The 19,384-nt window shown below is 41.7% G+C and overlaps 2 protein-coding genes across 4 annotated transcripts in view; one reads left to right on the top strand and one right to left on the bottom strand.

Moving 5' to 3' along the window:
* Positions 1-19,384, top strand: part of LOC124120787 (ATP-dependent RNA helicase DDX1-like) — a 386,841-nt gene that overhangs the window by 192,013 nt on the left and 175,444 nt on the right. The gene's annotated exons all lie outside the window — the stretch shown is intronic.
* Positions 15,295-19,384, bottom strand: part of LOC124120789 (type-1 angiotensin II receptor-like) — a 41,473-nt gene continuing 37,383 nt past the window's right edge. For both annotated transcript variants that reach the window (XM_048398832.1, XM_046483651.2), the window contains exon 2: positions 15,295-17,766. In XM_048398832.1, the coding sequence (XP_048254789.1) occupies positions 16,506-17,699 (1,194 nt within the window). In that variant the 5' untranslated portion in view covers positions 17,700-17,766 and the 3' untranslated portion in view covers positions 15,295-16,505. The remainder of the gene's footprint in view (positions 17,767-19,384) is intronic.

Below are 19,384 nucleotides of genomic sequence, written 5' to 3'. Positions count from 1 at the left end.
CTGGCAGTTTTTTAAGTCCAATATTCTGGAAGTGTGACCAGGGATTTCTATCTAAATTTAGAATTCCAAACAAAGTGCCCTTGGCAAACAGATTTGGGGAAAACACTAATAACGTATAATTTCCTTACATGCTGCATTATTTTAGGATCTGCTACAGATTTGGGGCTGTATATCAACCTCTGGTGACATGCCCAACCCCATGTTCCAGATGCCCAAATAAAATATAAGTTATGATTCATTTATTATATAATAAAAACCAATGTAGCAGTGAGGGGAAATAATGTACTGCTTTGATTTTATCAACTATTCTTTTATGTTTATTCATTAAAAAGACCCACAAACTCTATGCCTTTCAGGTTACATTGGTTTTACTTAGAGCAAGAGACAAAAAATGTGGGCAATGTAACTGTTGACAATCTATTTATAGATATCCACATGATTTGTAACTTGTGCTTGTGTTTACGGTTTCCAGTACTGTCCATACACTTAAATTATGATGGCAAGTAAAAACAAAATTTAATTACCCCACCCTCGGACGAATAATATATTATTGACATGCTATATATTGACAATATATTATGCTCTGCCAGACATGAGTGCTTCGAAGTGGTGTACGCTTCTAACTTTCAGCCATGGTGACTTCCTCATTGACCGATACACCATTACATCGGACATATGACTCATTCTCACTCCCCATATGTAATTTGACAACTAAAATAGAACCCAAAACAGATCATACATAACTCTCTTTCGATATTTTTGACGCACGACTGGAACCAAAATATTCAAGCTAAATTCATTGCCCGTGCAATCAAGTTTCACTGACTCTGACGCCATAGCAAAAAGCCAGTGGTTGTCCACCCTAACACCTAAAATGAGGACGGCAGCTGGTGGTCGGGACTGGATCGGTCTATTTACTATGCAGAGTCGCACCCAGTAGGCAGAGATGGCATGTGTGTCCCAGTAAGATGCCAGGATAAACTCTAAACCCTGTAAGCAGAGATGGTGTACTGACCCAGTCAGCTTGCAGAATGCATTGTGGAGAGTTGCACCCTGAAGTTGTGTTGTAATCTGATGATCAGTGGTTTGAATACCAGATTGACTCTGAATATGACTTTGGGTTTGTCATCCTCTTACCAAAATACAGTACACTACGATTATAAAGACGTCAAAAGAACCACTAATTTGAGTTTGTTATAACCATGGTTTGTAAAAATATACAGAACATATACAGCAAATATCCGGGACCAAATTAACTTTGTTATATCCATCAGTTAGTTATAAGCATGTTCATTATAAACATAGTTTACTGTATTTCAGAACAGGCATTGATATCAACAAACCAGAAGTGAATATAACTTGCTTACTTGATAAGCTGAAGTGCAGAAGTCCAAGCTACTGCAGTGTTTCAAGGGGCATCCCCAAACAGTCCATGTTACTTCCTTATGAAGTGGGGGCACGGGTGGCCCAGCCGTCTAAGGCGCTGCGATTCGTTGTGCAGAGTTGCGTCCCTTGGGCACACCCGAAACCTATGATTGTGGGTTCGAATCCCGGTTCGCCCTGATTATGTTTCTAGGTTTGTCAGCACCATACCTGTGCTCGTGGGTTTCACCGAAGCATCACTTCGGGCTTTCCTCCCACATTAAGCTGACACGCCGTGATATAACTGGAATACTGTTAAAAGCAGCGTTAAACCCAACTCACTCACTCCTTATGAAGTCATGAGGCACGGGATTTTCTGATTTGAAGTTGAAATGCTTTAGGCATGTTATTTTTTATTTTGATTAAGAGTTTATTTTGGTTCTTTATCAGGCAAGCTGGAGGCATGGTTTTACTGGTTTCAGATTTCTCTGTGTGAGACAAGTGTTTTCACAAATTTGCATTATTGTTATCTGACTGGAAGGAATGGTGCTATGTTATATATGATTTAAGGGGCTCAGATGAAATGGTGGGGAATAGGCTGCCTGTACATGTTTACTTGAAAGAACTCTATTGTTCTTTATTGGGCCAGAATGACATTCTTCTTGCATTTACTTAAGAAACATTTATTCTCTTTGGTATGTACGAGACTAACCCTTTCTCGTGTCATTAACTTTTAACTTCTTCTTTTCTAAAGACAAGGTCTAAGAATCTGAATCAATGATCTAGTGTGTAAAAACACAATAAGGGTCTTCTGTTTTTCATCCCATTACATTAATATTTTAAAGTTTGAAAATCTTCAAGAATCTCAGAAGAGCTTAATCAGTTGAGGCAGTACTTGCAATGCATGTTTTTTACCATCATGATGTTCTTTAGAGTTTAAAGACTATTCAAACACATCACACATAAATTTAATAAGTATTCATGATTTTCAAATGAAATAAAATAATATGTATTATGAATATATGTATGACTGGAACTTGATGATTTTTGTCAACAAGGTCAAAGGCTACATGATGAGGAAAATGACTTGGTACAGGTATCTGGAGGATAAACAAATGTTGATGTGTTTCAGCCAAAATTTTATTTTACAGACATAACATGCTAACACAGTTGTGAAAAGATACTCAGATCTGTTATTATGAATGTGGGCAAAGTCATGGCTGGAACACAAACCTAAAAACAAATTTAAGTTGTGGTGAACACTTCTGAAAAGTATGGTGGGAGAATCTTGCTGTTCAACAAGCAATTTCAGCAATTTTAGAATGTAGACTACAGTTTCAGGGAAATCTGTATTGATGGATAATCACTGGATCTTTTCATCTTTCTGATATCAGCCGAAGGCTATTTCTCAGTAAGTCCATGGCAGAATCACAATTTGTGTTTTTCTATGAGTTGAGGTAGCCTGAGGCTGCAGCATCAGGCTTGGTAACTGGCAAACTAGATGTGAGGCTCTGCATCACTCTCACCTGTACTTCACATGCCACCCAGCATTCCACTCACCTGTACTTCACATGCCACCCAGCATTCCGCTCAGCTGTACCATGTCACCCAGCATTCCACTCAGCTGTACCATGTCACCCAGCATTCGACTCAGCTGTACTTCACATGCCACCCAGCATTCCACTCAGCTGTACTTCACATGCCACCCAGCATTCCACTCAGCTGTACTTCACATGTCACCCAGCATTCCACTCAGCTGTACTTCACATGCCACCCAGCATTCCACTCAGCTGTACCATGTCACCCAGCATTCCACTCAGCTGTACTTCACATGTCACCCAGCATTCCACTCAGCTGTACCATGTCACCCAGCATTCGACTCAGCTGTACCATGTCACCCAGCATTCCACTCAGCTGTACTTCACATGCCACCCAGCATTCCACTCAGCTGTACTTCACATGCCACCCAGCATTCCACTCAGCTGTACTTCACATGCCACCCAGCATTCCACTCAGCTGTACTTCACATGTCACCCAGCATTCCACTCAGCTGTACCATGTCACCCAGCATTCCACTCAGCTGTACCATGTCACCCAGCATTCCACTCAGCTGTACCATGTCACCCAGCATTCCACTCAGCTGTACCATGTCACCCAGCATTCCACTCAGCTGTACTTCACATGCCACCCAGCATTCCACTCAGCTGTACCATGTCACCCAGCATTCCACTCAGCTGTACTTCACATGTCACCCAGCATTCCACTCAGCTGTACCATGTCACCCAGCATTCGACTCAGCTGTACCATGTCACCCAGCATTCCACTCAGCTGTACTTCACATGCCACCCAGCATTCCACTCAGCTGTACCATGTCACCCAGCATTCCACTCAGCTGTACTTCACATGTCACCCAGCATTCCACTCAGCTGTACCATGTCACCCAGCATTCGACTCAGCTGTACCATGTCACCCAGCATTCCACTCAGCTGTACTTCACATGCCACCCAGCATTCCACTCAGCTGTACCATGTCACCCAGCATTCCACTCAGCTGTACTTCACATGTCACCCAGCATTCCACTCAGCTGTACCATGTCACCCAGCATTCCACTCAGCTGTACCATGTCACCCAGCATTCCACTCAGCTGTACTTCACATGCCACCCAGCATTCCACTCAGCTGTACTTCACATGCCACCCAGCATTCCACTCAGCTGTACTTCACATGCCACCCAGCATTCCACTCAGCTGTACTTCACATGTCACCCAGCATTCCACTCAGCTGTACCATGTCACCCAGCATTCCACTCAGCTGTACCATGTCACCCAGCATTCCACTCAGCTGTACCATGTCACCCAGCATTCCACTCAGCTGTACCATGTCACCCAGCATTCCACTCAGCTGTACTTCACATGCCACCCAGCATTCCACTCAGCTGTACCATGTCACCCAGCATTCCACTCAGCTGTACTTCACATGTCACCCAGCATTCCACTCAGCTGTACCATGTCACCCAGCATTCGACTCAGCTGTACCATGTCACCCAGCATTCCACTCAGCTGTACTTCACATGCCACCCAGCATTCCACTCAGCTGTACTTCACATGCCACCCAGCATTCCACTCAGCTGTACTTCACATGCCACCCAGCATTCCACTCAGCTGTACTTCACATGTCACCCAGCATTCCACTCAGCTGTACCATGTCACCCAGCATTCCACTCAGCTGTACCATGTCACCCAGCATTCCACTCAGCTGTACCATGTCACCCAGCATTCCACTCAGCTGTACCATGTCACCCAGCATTCCACTCAGCTGTACTTCACATGCCACCCAGCATTCCACTCAGCTGTACTTCTAATGCCACCCAGCATTCCACTCAGCTGTACTTCACATGTCACCCAGCATTCCACTCAGCTGTACCATGTCACCCAGCATTCCACTCAGCTGTACTTCACATGCCACCCAGCATTCCACTCAGCTGTACCATGTCACCCAGCATTCCACTCAGCTGTACTTCACATGTCACCCAGCATTCCACTCAGCTGTACTTCACATGCCACCCAGCATTCCACTCAGCTGTACTTCACATGCCACCCAGCATTCCACTCAGCTGTACTTCACATGCCACCCAGCATTCCACTCAGCTGTACTTCACATGTCACCCAGCATTCCACTCAGCTGTACCATGTCACCCAGCATTCCACTCAGCTGTACCATGTCACCCAGCATTCCACTCAGCTGTACCATGTCACCCAGCATTCCACTCAGCTGTACTTCACATGCCACCCAGCATTCCACTCAGCTGTACTTCTAATGCCACCCAGCATTCCACTCAGCTGTACTTCACATGTCACCCAGCATTCCACTCAGCTGTACCATGTCACCCAGCATTCCACTCAGCTGTACTTCACATGCCACCCAGCATTCCACTCAGCTGTACCATGTCACCCAGCATTCCACTCAGCTGTACTTCACATGCCACCCAGCATTCCACTCAGCTGTACTTCACATGCCACCCAGCATTCCACTCAGCTGTACTTCACATGTCACCCAGCATTCCACTCAGCTGTACCATGTCACCCAGCATTCCACTCAGCTGTCCCATGTCACCCAGCATTCCACTCAGCTGTACTTCACATGCCACCCAGCATTCCACTCAGCTGTACCATATCACCCAGCATTCCACTCAGCTGTACTTCACATGCCACCCAGTTTCACAGTCAGCTGTACCATGTCACCCAGCATTCCACTCAGCTGTACTTCACATGCCACCCAGCATTCCACTCAGCTGTACCATATCACCCAGCATTCCACTCAGCTGTACTTCACATGCCACCCAGCATTCCACTCAGCTGTTCCATGTCACCCAGCATTCCACTCAGCTGTACTTCACATGCCACCCAGCACCACACTCAGCTGTACTTCACATGCCATCCAGCATTCCACTCAGCTGTACTTCACATGTCACCCAGCATTCCACTCAGCTGTTCCATGTCACCCAGCATTCCACTCAGCTGTACTTCACATGTAACCCAGCATCACACTCAGCTGTACCATGTCACCCAGCATTCCACTCAGCTGTACTTCACATGCCACCCAGCATTCCACTCAGCTGTACTTCACATGCAACCCTGCATTCCACTCACCTGTACTACACATGCCACCCAGCATTCCACTCAGCTGTACCATATCACCCAGCATTCCACTCAGCTGTACTTCACATGCCACCCAGCATTCCACTCAGCTGTCCCATGTCACCCAGCATTCCACTCAGCTGTACTTCACATGCCACCCAGCATTCCACTCAGCTGTACCATATCACCCAGCATTCCACTCAGCTGTACTTCACATGCCACCCAGTTTCACAGTCAGCTGTACCATGTCACCCAGCATTCCACTCAGCTGTACTTCACATGTCATCCAGCACCACACACAGCTGTACTTCACATGTCATCCAGCACCACACACAGCTGTACTTCACATGTCACCCAGCATCGCGGGTCAGCCGTACTTCACATGTCACCCAGCACCACACACAACTGTACTTCACATGTCACCCAGCATTCCACTCAGCTGTACCACGTCACCCAGCATCACAGTCAGCTGTACTTCACATGTCACCCAGCATTCCACTCAGCTGTACCACGTCACCCAGCATCACAGTCAGCTGTACTTCACATGTCATCCAGCACCACACACAGCTGTACTTCACATGTCACCCAGCATCGCGGGTCAGCCGTACTTCACATGCCACCCAGCACCACACTCACCTGTACTTCACATGTCACCCAGCATTCCACTCAGCTGTACCACGTCACCCAGCATCACAGTCAGCTGTACTTCACATGTCATCCAGCACCACACACAGCCGTACTTCACATGTCATCCAGCACCACACACAGCTGTACTTCACATGTCATCCAGCACCACACACAGCTGTACTTCACATGTCACCCAGCATTCCACACAGCTGTACTTCACATGTCATCCAGCACCACACACAGCTGTACTTCACATGTCACCCAGCATTCCACACAGCTGTACTTCACATGTCACCCAGCATTCCACACAGCTGTACTTCACATGTCATCCAGCACCACACACAGCTGTACTTCACATGTCACCCAGCATTCCACTCAGCTGTACCACGTCATCCAGCACCACACACAGCCGTACTTCACATGTCATCCAGCACCACACACAGCTGTACTTCACATGTCATCCAGCACCACACACAGCCGTACTTCACATGTCATCCAGCACCACACACAGCTGTACTTCACATGTCACCCAGCATTCCACACAGCTGTACTTCACATGTCATCCAGCACCACACACAGCCGTACTTCACATGTCATCCAGCACCACACACAGCTGTACTTCACATGTCACCCAGCATCGCGGGTCAGCCGTACTTCACATGTCACCCAGCACCACACACAGCTGAATTACATATCACATCCAGTCTACCAGGTTTGTGTGTCACATCCAGTCTGCCTATTGATTGTATTTGATAATGATATGTGTGTAAATAATATGTTACGTGTTGCTTGTTCATTAGAGAGTGAAGCAATAGATGGTGGCAGTAGCTGTGTGTGGAGCATAATAGGACAGGCGGCAGATACAGTCCACAGATTGATACTGCCTGCCCGGAGATTTCGTCCCAGGAGAAACACAATCTATCAGCACTCTATTTGACCACTAGTTTGGACACTAATGCAACCAGATTCTACGTTTGGTGACCATGAATTATCCCGAAGTCGCCAAAATGTCTTCTTCTTGAATACTTTATTTTCTTGTGTGTACTATGCAATTGAACAGAAAATATTTCCTGTCACACATTTGTTCACACGCAAAGATCATGTGTGAACCAACAATGATATGCTGTTAAAAAATGAGGAAAACAAGTTCATTTGACTGTTTTCGCTGAAGTTACATTCTAGAGTGTGAAGCGCCATAAGTAACTCCAATTGTTCCCTAGGTAATGTTATGTGACATCATTCTTCTGTGATGTTAGGACATCATGCACAGCCTGAAGGGGGCTAACTGGAACTGAAAGCGCACACCTATAGTTTGTATCACTGTGCTACCTCAATTTTATAATGCATAAGAAAAATTAGGCACCCTAAAAATCATATATATATATATAGACTGAGAGTTGGAGCTTTGTACAATGTAAGTACACCTGTTGTGTAGTGCCACAGTTTTATGTAATATGCATATTACATTCATTGATGAAGATTGAGAAGTATTGTGAAATTTTTATACTTGTTGCATATTTGTCAGTTTCTTCGTCCTAAATATTACACAGAAAATGCTATATTGAATTGTTGACTACTTTACATTTTGCCAAGTGCTACAGTGCTGTGGAACTATTTTCAAAATGTGTATCGCCTGTAGTATTTGAAGAATTGACCTTGTGGTCCAATTTCTAAAAAGAATAGGAACATATTGATGGCAGCTGCCTTGCCTATATTTGATGGTTCTGCTTGTGGCAGCTATCATTGCCTTAAAATGAAACCATGGTACAGTAGGTCATCAGGGGAGAATTCTCCACACACCTCTAAGCTGTAGGGAGGTAAGAACTTTCCCCGATACTCTGTAGCTTAGGTGAAAGTATGTAATTGAGGTTGTAAGGTTAATAGACATAAGAAACATGTCCTGAGGCTTGTATGCATTGGGCCAATATGAGAGTCAGCTATGATCAGTCCGTAATGGCAGCTTGAGGTCATACATACATTCACATAGACAGCAATCAAGCCTTATTATCTGAAAAACTACAGGAGGCTTATAGCCTGTAGAAATTAGGGTCCACTGATTCCACTGTGTCATCAGAGGTGACAAAATGTGTAACAGACTGCTGCTTTGCATGGATGATCATTAGAGAAGATCTTGCTGATTGTGTGTGGTAGTAGCTGGATGTAACCAGATGATTGATGCTCACAGACCTTGCTGATTGTGTGTGGTAGTAGCTGGATGTAACCAGATGATTGATGCTCACAGACCTTGCTGATTGTGTTTCGTAGTAGCTGGATGTAACCAGATGATTGATGCTCACAGACCTTGCTGATCGTGTGTGGTAGTAGCTGGATGTAACCAGATGATTGATGCTCACAGACCTTGCTGATTGTGTGTCGTAGTAGCTGGATGTAACCAGATGATTGATGCTCACAGACCTTGCTGATTGTGTGTGGTAGTAGCTGGATGTAACCAGATGATTGATGCTCACAGACCTTGCTGATCGTGTGTGGTAGTAGCTGGATGTAACCAGATGATTGATGCTCAAAGACCTTGCTGATTGTGTGTGGTAGTAGCTGGATGTAACCAGATGATTGATGCTCACAGACCTTGCTGATCGTGTGTCGTAGTAGCTGGATGTAACCAGATGATTGATGCTCACACACCTTGCTGATCGCGTGTCGTAGTAGCTGGATGTAACCAGATGATTGATGCTCACAGACCTTGCTGATCGTGTGTTGTAGTAGCTGGATGTAACCAGATGATTGATGCTCACAGACCTTGCTGATCGTGTGTGGTAGTAGCTGGATGTAACCAGATGATTGATGCTCACACACCTTGCTGATCGTGTGTGGTAGTAGCTGGATGTAACCAGATGATTGATGCTCACACACCTTGCTGATCGCGTGTCGTAGTAGCTGGATGTAACCAGATGATTGATGCTCACAGACCTTGCTGATCGTGTGTCGTAGTAGCTGGATGTAACCAGATGATTGATGCTCACAGACCTTGCTGATCGTGTGTGGTAGTAGCTGGATGTAACCAGATGATTGATGCTCACAGACCTTGCTGATCGTGTGTCGTAGTAGCTGGATGTAACCAGATGATTGATGCTCACAGACCTTGCTGATCGTGTGTGGTAGTAGCTGGATGTAACCAGATGATTGATGCTCACAGACCTTGCTGATCGTGTGTCGTAGTAGCTGGATGTAACCAGATGATTGATGCTCACAGACCTTGCTGATCGTTCGTGGTAGTAGCTGGATGTAACCAGATGATTGATGCTCACAGACCTTGCTGATCCTGTGTGGTAGTAGCTGGATGTAACCAGATGATTGATGCTCACAGACCTTGCTGATCGTGTGTCGTAGTAGCTGGATGTAACCAGATGATTGATGCTCACAGACCTTGCTGATTGTGTGTGGTAGTAGCTGGATGTAACCAGATGATTGATGCTCACAGACCTTGCTGATCGTGTGTGGTAGTAGCTGGATGTAACCAGATGATTGCTTACACACCTTGCTGATCGTGTGTGGTAGTAGCTGGATGTAACCAGATGATTGCTTACACAGTGTCAACTATATGTCTCCATTTATTGCCACCTTTTGTTATAGAATTGTAAAACAAAGCTGACAACATCGGTGCGACTAGCTTGTTTTCTTTGTTGCGCCCATTCAGTGCTTTCCTTTGAAAGCGTACATGAGAAATCAATCATGCTATGTGTAGTCAATTTACCCAGATAATATGGATCAGGTTGTGAGATCTTTGTATGTGCTGTGATGCATGTACTTGTATTGTCCGTCAGTTTCCAAGTTATTTTTTGTTATGATTTTGAGATTGGTTACCCATTTGAAAAACAGTTATGTTTCACATTCACTCATATTAACATTTAATGAAAATGTACAAAGTACAAAAACAATACTTTGACTTAAACATTGAGATGTTTTCTTTGGGGGAATCAGTATAGTTTTATATGTCATGTGTGTTTTTCAGTATGGTGATGTTGAGAATGTTACACTGTTTAGTGGGATTACAGACATTACGATATTTAGACATAAACACAACTCCAGATAAGCTGGGAAATTTGGGGAACTACACAACATAAATTACTATTACCCAATTAGTTTTGTTTTGTGTACAATTACTCATAACACATTTCAAAAAGCCAATTGTATGACAACGCTCTTCATAATTACCCAATGTTTTTCAACAAGTAAATCTGTGTTTCCTCACTGATCTTTATTTACAGATTGAATGCAGGCATCACACATTCATGAACTCAACTGCAGTGAATACTGCATGGAAAGGAACTATGTTTTGCCTATTGTTAATTAAACATGTTACACAATTGGAGCAGCACATGAGCAGATACAAATAAGAAGTCATTTGAAACAACATTTTAAGCACAATTATTAAAAAAAATATCTACTCATTGGTGAATAAGTGCAGTGTGAATAATTACTTTTGATTAAATACTCAATGGTTCAAATAATTATCTGGTGCCCTGCATAAATTGACCAATAAAATTTTCTGGCACCCTGCATATACTGACCAATAAAATTATCTGGCGCCCTAAATATATTGACAATAAAATTCCCACACAAGTTTCATAAAATCAGTATGACACACATGTGAGTGTAATAATTGCTTTATTAACCATTATTTCTTATTATCCCATGCCCAACGAAGTTGGCGGGGGATATAGAAACGGGCTCCGTCCGTCCATCACGTTTCGTTTCCGGAGCATAACTCATAAACTGTTCAATATTTTTTCATGAAACTTTGCAGGTCGGTCAAGTACATGCTGAACTGGTGCCTTTTGCTATTTAGAAATTTTAGAAATTTTTATTTTTTAAGTTTCCATTGCAGCAAGATGGACTTAGGTTCTGTGAGGGTAGGGTTCGTTTCCGGAGCATAACTCATAAACCGTTCAATATTTTTATCCCGCGGCACATAATGCGGGGGGATATAGCTATGGGCATGTCTGTCCGTCTGTCTGTCTGTACGTCTGTCTGTCTGTCCGTCTGTCTGAATCGTTTCCGGAGCAGAACTTGAAAACCGTTAAATATTTCTTCATCAAACTTTGCATTTATAACACTCAAGTGGTGAAGTTGTGCCTTTTGCTATTTTGCAATTTTTTCACCTCATATTTTCATGTAAACATGTTGGACATTGGCTCTCTGTGTGAGTGATGTTAGTTTCAGAAGTAGAACTCAAAAACTGTTGAATATTTCTCCATGTTACTTTTCATAGGTTTAAACTACATACTGAACTGGTGCCTTTTGCTATTTTAGGATTTTAAATTGTTTCTGTTTTCAGTCTCCACGGAAGCAAATTCGAGTTAGGTTCAATTTGGGATGGGGTTCATTTCTTGAACAGAACTGAGAAAGTGTGTGATAGTTCTCCACAAAACTTTGCACAAGCATCATCTAGTTTGCATAAAAAAAACCCACAGAAACACACTTGTTTTACTTTCCATTTCATATGGATGTGACCGTGGTGGATCTTTTGTGGGTAAACAATGTATGCTTCTTCAAGAACATTCAACTCTTGACTCATTACATACAGAATTGCACATTTACTTGTAGTTACTTTACAGACAGCTGCAGGGGGGATCTGTCATCTTTCTGATGACTCTTGTTTTACAATTTCCATGACAAGTTCCACCTCGGTTAAAAAAGGTTAGGGTTTGTTTAGATTTAATTATGTCATAAATTCTGCAACAGGGGCGGGGGATATAGCCACACTAGTGGCAAACTCTTTTTCCTTTTGAGCTCCCACTTAGAAAAATGCATTGATCATGATGGCCTTTTTGGAAAACCAGAGTTGTTAAAAGATGTCAACAATCTTCAGCTATGACATCGTTTCTAGTGTGACATCATTCCACCATTATATCACAATAAAAACCACATGTGGTCAACAATGCCATCCGGATGACTTAAACAATACACTAGTGCGCAGGAAGTGATCTTTGCCTTCATGCACAATGATATAAATGTTGTAACATAGGCGGGACATTCCCACAGTCTTTTGTAACCAATTCCTCATGCAGCTGTGATGCATGATGTCACAATGATATCTACAAACATTGTTTATCCATTGAGATCTGTGTATCAAAGGTAATGTTGAGCTTTTGTCCCACTATTCAGCTTTGAATATACTGTAAATCTTGAAATCAAAGCGAGCATGAATTAAATGTGAAAATTGCGAGTGGTCTTTGCTCACTTTAATTAACTTCACATTTATGTCTCCAAAATGACTCAACAATAAGACGGCCTCACTGCACATTTTCCATATCGGAAATGCCAACTGTTTATTGTTTTTACGGCGGTGCCATTTGCTGTTTGATTGGATTAAGGTAAGGTTGGATTAAGGTAAGGTTGGATTAAGGTAAGGTTGGATTAAGGTAAGGTTGGATTAAGGTAAGGTTGGATTAAGGTAAGGTTGGATTAAGGTAAGGTTGGATTAAGGCAAGGATATGTATCATTCTACTGGGGATGGGGTGGGGGGAGCCGGATTGATATTGAGTTGCATTTTTCTAGGGGTCAGCAGTCGTATTAATTTGGAGTAGCATTAGTCTCCAGATTTACAGTATTATGAACATTATGAAGTTTGATATACAGTTTGCATGTGGTTATTAATATGTCTTGTTGTGTATTTAGATATTTGGCAACATTCATTGATCAAATAAACTTCTGTTGTCATTTTCTTATTTACCCTTGTATGATCTTACTGATCTGAAATGATATTCCAGAAAAATGATGTTTCCTCCCCCTCGGGGTTTACATTTTCAACCAAACCCTCAGAGGTGTCTTTTCTTCTGTACATACACAGTTTCTACATTCTACAGACAGTTCAGGTTTGTAAATACAATCGTATGGCAGATGAAGACCAAGTAGCTGGTATTGGTTGAAATAAAAAGAACTTTGTGAAGCTTAATACTTTTATCCCATGTCCAAGAAATATAGGGTTTCATCTGTCATGTTTCATCACATTCAACTGGCTGTTGTTTATAAGGAGATTGCCAGTGATGATGTGTAATGCATGAGAAGGCGTTGTTTATAAGGAGATTGCCAGTGATGATGTGTAATGCATGAGAAGGCGTTGTTTATAAGGAGATTGCCAGTGATGATGTGTAATGCATGAGAAGGCGTTGTTTATAAGGAGATTGCCAGTGATGATGTGTAATGCATGAGAAGGCGTTGTTTATAAGGAGATTGCCAGTGATGATGTGTAATGCATGAGAAGGCGTTGTTTATAAGGAGATTGCCAGTGATGATGTGTAATGCATGAGAAGGCGTTGTTTATAAGGAGATTGCCAGTGATGATGTGTAATGCATGAGAAGGCGTTGTTTATAAGGAGATTGCCAGTGATGATGTGTAATGCATGTGAGAAGGCGTTGTTTATAAACAGACTGTCAGTGATGATGTATAATGCACATGAGAAAGTGTTGTTTATAAGGAGATTGCCAGTGATGATGTGTAATGCATGTGAGTAGGCGTTGTTTATAAAAAGACTGTCAGTGATTATGTATAATACACATGAGAAGGCGTTGTTTATAAAAAGACTGCCAGTGATGGTGTATATAATGCATGTGAGAAGGCGTTGTTTATAGGAAGACTGCCAGTGATGATGTATAATGCATGTGGGAAGACATTGTTTCTGATCCATCAAAGATGCACAGCTCTGGCCAATAGAAACATATTAAAACTATTTTATAATTTTTTTTATGATGTTGGTCCTAACTGATTGTAGATGTGGCCCAAGTGTAGAAATGATGCTAGTCCTATCTGACTGTAGACGTGGCCTAAGTAAACAAATGATGTTGGTCCCATCTGACTGTAGACGTGGCCTAAGTAAATAAATGATGTTGGTCCTATCTGACTGTAGATGTGGCCTGAGTAAACAAATGATGTTCGTCCTATCTGGCTGTAGACGTGGCCTTAGTAAACAAATGATGTTGGTCCTTTCTGATTGTAGACATGGCCTAAGTAAAGAAATGATGTTGGTCCTACTGACTGTAGATGTGGCCTGAGTAAACAAATGATGTTCGTCCTATCTGGCTGTAGATGTGGCCCTGACTGGGAGATGTTTTGTGCATCCAAGCTGATGATGATTTTTCATGTGATTTAGGTTTTGAAATAGAAACAGGTAATTTAGAGAAATGCAATGTCACTCTATTTCATATTATTTGATATCATCTTATTGACAACACAAGCTGTGATCACCAGTGGAAGGGATAGTGTTTGCACATAAGGTTTTCCATACAAGATGTTGAATGACATTATCTTGGTTACATCTCGAAGTCAGTGAATGTGCATATGTTCGATATAGATCTTTTAGAATATGTAAAACCTCATATGTTCTTATAGTATATTACAACTTATATCTTGCCCTGTTAAATATGAAAGAAAACAGAATGGATTGGGTTTAAAGTTTAATTATTTTAAGAACAGCTTTTTCTGCTCTTTCATTCTTGTTGATGGCATCATCATAATCAGCTGTACATCATCGTATCTATTAGTGACCCCTGATGTTGACGATAGAGGAGTTTTTAAGAAAACATGCAAGATAAATAGCAGAATGTTGGGCTCAGTCAATACATTGCTGTGGACGTTTCCTCAATTATTAGCTGAAATGAATGTTTTAACATTGTTATTCAATGCAACACAATTAGAGACAGACACAGAATCACATGTGTGAATTTATTTAATACACAGACTGAGAGACAAATTCCCACATAAGACAAAATATGTACACAAAAGTCTACCATACAGAAGTTGGAGTGCATCAGTTAATTGCAATCCTTGTGTTAGTTGTGTTGAGCGGAAGGCACATCAGCTCCATATTGATTGTGTGGGACTGCACCTCTACTGGGCTTGCTGTGGGAGTTTCATGCTTATCACATATTGTAAAGGCAGCAAAAAACACATCTGGATAAACCTTTTTATCATAATGAAAGGAAAATAATGTGTTTCACGTTGAGCTGACTTGTTTAAACAGTAAACCGCTATCAGCACCCATACCACCTTTTAAAGTGTGTATTTAAAATCAATTAATAGAAATGGTAGTTTTTAGTTCATTTGAGTAAGAACAGGATTGTACAGGCTGTGTGCAGACATTAGTCGTGTGAAGTTGTTGTAGATCTCAGTGATGAATTAACCAACAGGCCTAAGTTAAAAAATGTTATTCAGCTTCAAGAATTTCAAAAGGATTTGTTATAGGCCAAGCTTTCTACTGTACATGTATTTTGTGAAAACATTGGCAGCTGAAGTACAAAGTTGTTAAAATGCATTATCATGGAATCACAGGGATGATGAACCTATCAGGACAAAATGTGTTTGATGTATATATATCATAATTTCCCAACACCAAAAACATTTGATGAAAGACATAAGACATGCATCATACAATTTTCCAAGGAAAATATGTCTTAATACAGATTGTGTGTACAAACACAATTACTTATTCTGAGAGATATAGATAGGAGAATTATCACTATGTGTTGATAATAATTGATTTTACCACAGGCATTTCTTTCATTTTCATAGCATGCATGTGATGAATCTTCTTTGTATTGGATCTTGATCGACAAATTCACTAATTAGTTTTGAGGTTTTTCTAAGAGGTTGATGCTCATCAGTCTGTTGATTTTCAACTTAAAGTTTTAGCACCAGCAATTATGTCTTTATAATGCTTGCCGCTATCATACTGATACACACCTGTGCTGATCCGGCCACACCAGGTCATCATCCCACTTCCTGTGGCCAGCATTGGGAGCCAGCCACACAGTCACGGAGCACATGATTGTATTCCTTATGTTTGACACATTCCAACACTGTACAATGCCATGGATGTTTGTTTGAATGCTGTTATGAAGTTCCAGGAGGTGTAAGAGACTTTCATAACGTTGTGGTGATAGCTCGGCTTCCATCACTGCAGATTTCATACTCAACATGGATCCTATTGGAATCATCATTGCCACTCATATTTCTCATTTCATATACTTTTGGCCTTCGTTTTATGGTCAGGTCTTTGAAAAACTGAGCAAACTCTGAGCGAAAAGTTTTTGAGCAAATAAGGAGAAGATATCCCAATACTGCCTGATTAGTTGCTGAGAGAAATCCTGTAACTTTCTTTGTGAGTTCTATCTGAGCAATAAGCTTTGCATTCAGCCAGGAGCTTGGAGCATGGATATCGATGAGGTTGATGATGGTGGCAGGAACAGCCAATGCAAAGAAGGACATGGAAATGATGAGAGTGATGACAATAAAGTCATCACCACCATCAGCTTGAATAGTGCGGCGTAAGCGATGGCGTTTTAGGCACAGTGATACCATCAGGCAGATGTTAAGGTGGAAGAGAAGCAGTAGTGGCAGATAGGAGTAGAAAGTAGCCGACATCCAGGGCCAGATGAGGATATGCAGGTCCTTCATGTGATAGGGGATGAAACAGCCATGTTCCTGCAGTTGGTATGTCCACATTGCATGCACACTGATGACAACCAGACCTATCATGATGAACACTGAAGAGACCTTTGCTGTAAACACTGTGCACATTGTCAGTGCCTTGTTTGGATAGCAAAGTAAAACATAGCGGTCAATAGTCATTGCTACCACAAACCATATCCCACTGTATATCATGACATTGGCCATGAATGTCCACAGTCCACATCCCCAGTCACTGAGCGTTGCTATATATGGCTTCTGTAGAATGTAACATAACCAGGCTACTCCAGACACCAAGTTTAGTACCAACAAGTTGGCAACAGCATACGCAGACATATAAAAACATGCTGAATGTTGCCTCAAGTTTTTTCTCCTCAAAACAAGAAGTGCCAACAGATTACTAAAGTTTCCAATGATGATGAGCACAGGAGTAAGGTACCGATGGAGCTGCTCCGACATCCTGAAGTCAGGTTCGGACAGCAGCAGCTCTGCAAGGCTGGTTACCGTATCGGGACTCACCGAAGAATCAATAAGCTGCCAGTCCTTCGTCACACTGCCATCGTCCTCAACGCTGCTTGTCAGATTCACACCCCCAACCTTCAGCAGTACAGACGCATGTTCATTGGCTACAGGAATGGGCGTGCTCATGGTGAACAGACCACTCTGTGGTAGGCTAGGATCCAGCAATCTTCTGTCTTGCTAACAGCCACGCAGTCTGAAATAAATTGCACACTTGATCACAACAGAGACAACTTCTACTGCTACTTATGTAGGAAAACTAACTTGAAAGATCTTTTAGCTGCATTATGTGAGGCTGTAAACAATGACTTCTTGCTATTTCCTGTAAGTTGAGTGTAATACTGATTCGTCATTACCCCTCAGTGAATCTGCATCGTTTCAACACTGACTCGGTTGAGTCTGCTGCTCCTTGCTTGCTTGCACATCAATAAATGTTAACTGTTTTGGAGTATGTCTGTCTATTATGGAAATTGGGTTCACTGACCATTTGAGTTTGGTTCGAATTTGTTATTGGTTCATTTCTCATACATTTTCTTATGAATAAATTGTGTATGAGCATGTAACATTGTTTTGAAGTTATTTGATAATTTGCATAAAAACCTCAAATACTTTGAATCTGACAGTAAAGTACATAAGCTCACACACTATGGTTTTTTGTTTTTTTTTATTCATAACAAGTTGTCAATAAAAGGTTATTTCTTTACAAATGTATTGTCACTACATATTAGCGTTATTAGGGAATGAGGTCTTGTATTGTTGAATGCATGTATTCTGGTCTAGTTTGTGTGCTGTCGACCATTGGCTGCCAACTAATGTAGTCAATTGAATTGTCATGTGCAAACAGCAACAAAGAAAAGGCTTAATCAAGTCATTAATTTGTGAAAGGAACACCAGCTTAGCCTTGAAAATAATACAACTACAACTTAAAACACAGAGAATGGTTATATGCACTTAAAGATGGTATACATTTTAGTTGAATGGCTTGTTTGTGGTAATTATATTCAAGCAAAATGGTGTGAAACTTTGTTTTAGCTATGTTCCCTACCGCATTTAACTGACATTTTGGTGACACTTGTGACAGTTTAGCTGACAACATCCTTAATTTGCAATCTTTCCAGATGTCTTTGATGTCAAAAGGTATTACCAACATGCCACTCAAATGCTCCTTGTTCGTGGCATGTTCATAGTCATCTGTCTCTGAAGGATATTTTGTTTGCCACAGTTTTAATGTCACTTAGCTATCAGAACATTCACATGTACCAACTAATGGTACCAGTCCAAATAATGATTTTATAGGAAAACCTGTACTCATGTGAAGTACTTTTGAATCTGGTCATTGGACTGCTGTGCCAGTTAAAATAATGTTTGTTTGTCATAGCATGCTTACTTAGTAATTAGACATGAGAAGAATTGATTTTTGAAAGAAAGGACAGTATTTATTGATGTCCCCTTTGTAATTCTTTTCCAAGGCAGCAATAGGTCTTGATGAAACTTTGTATTCACTTCAGATATACATCATACAACCCTTTGGGATTCACAGCAACAATGCTTGTTGTTAGAGGAGACTAAATGGATTAGGTGGTCATGCTCGGTAACCTGGTTGATTGTGTGACATCATACGCTGACACATGCATGGGGCATTGCTCATGACATTAATCTCTCATCTAGACCTCCCCAATACAGCTTGAATATTGCTCTATGCGGTGTTAAGTAGCAAACATACATATTTCAGAGGGCTTGGGATATTGATGACCTTGTCTCCTCATATATCATTACTTCCATACAAAAATTAGTTGGTATCCAGATGATTGTGC

This window comes from Haliotis rufescens, unplaced genomic scaffold, assembly GCF_023055435.1.
Source record: "Haliotis rufescens isolate VD_foot unplaced genomic scaffold, xgHalRufe1.0.p SCAF_19, whole genome shotgun sequence".
In the NCBI taxonomy this organism is placed as follows: domain Eukaryota; kingdom Metazoa; phylum Mollusca; class Gastropoda; order Lepetellida; family Haliotidae; genus Haliotis; species Haliotis rufescens.
This window is presented reverse-complemented; position numbering and strand designations above follow the sequence as displayed.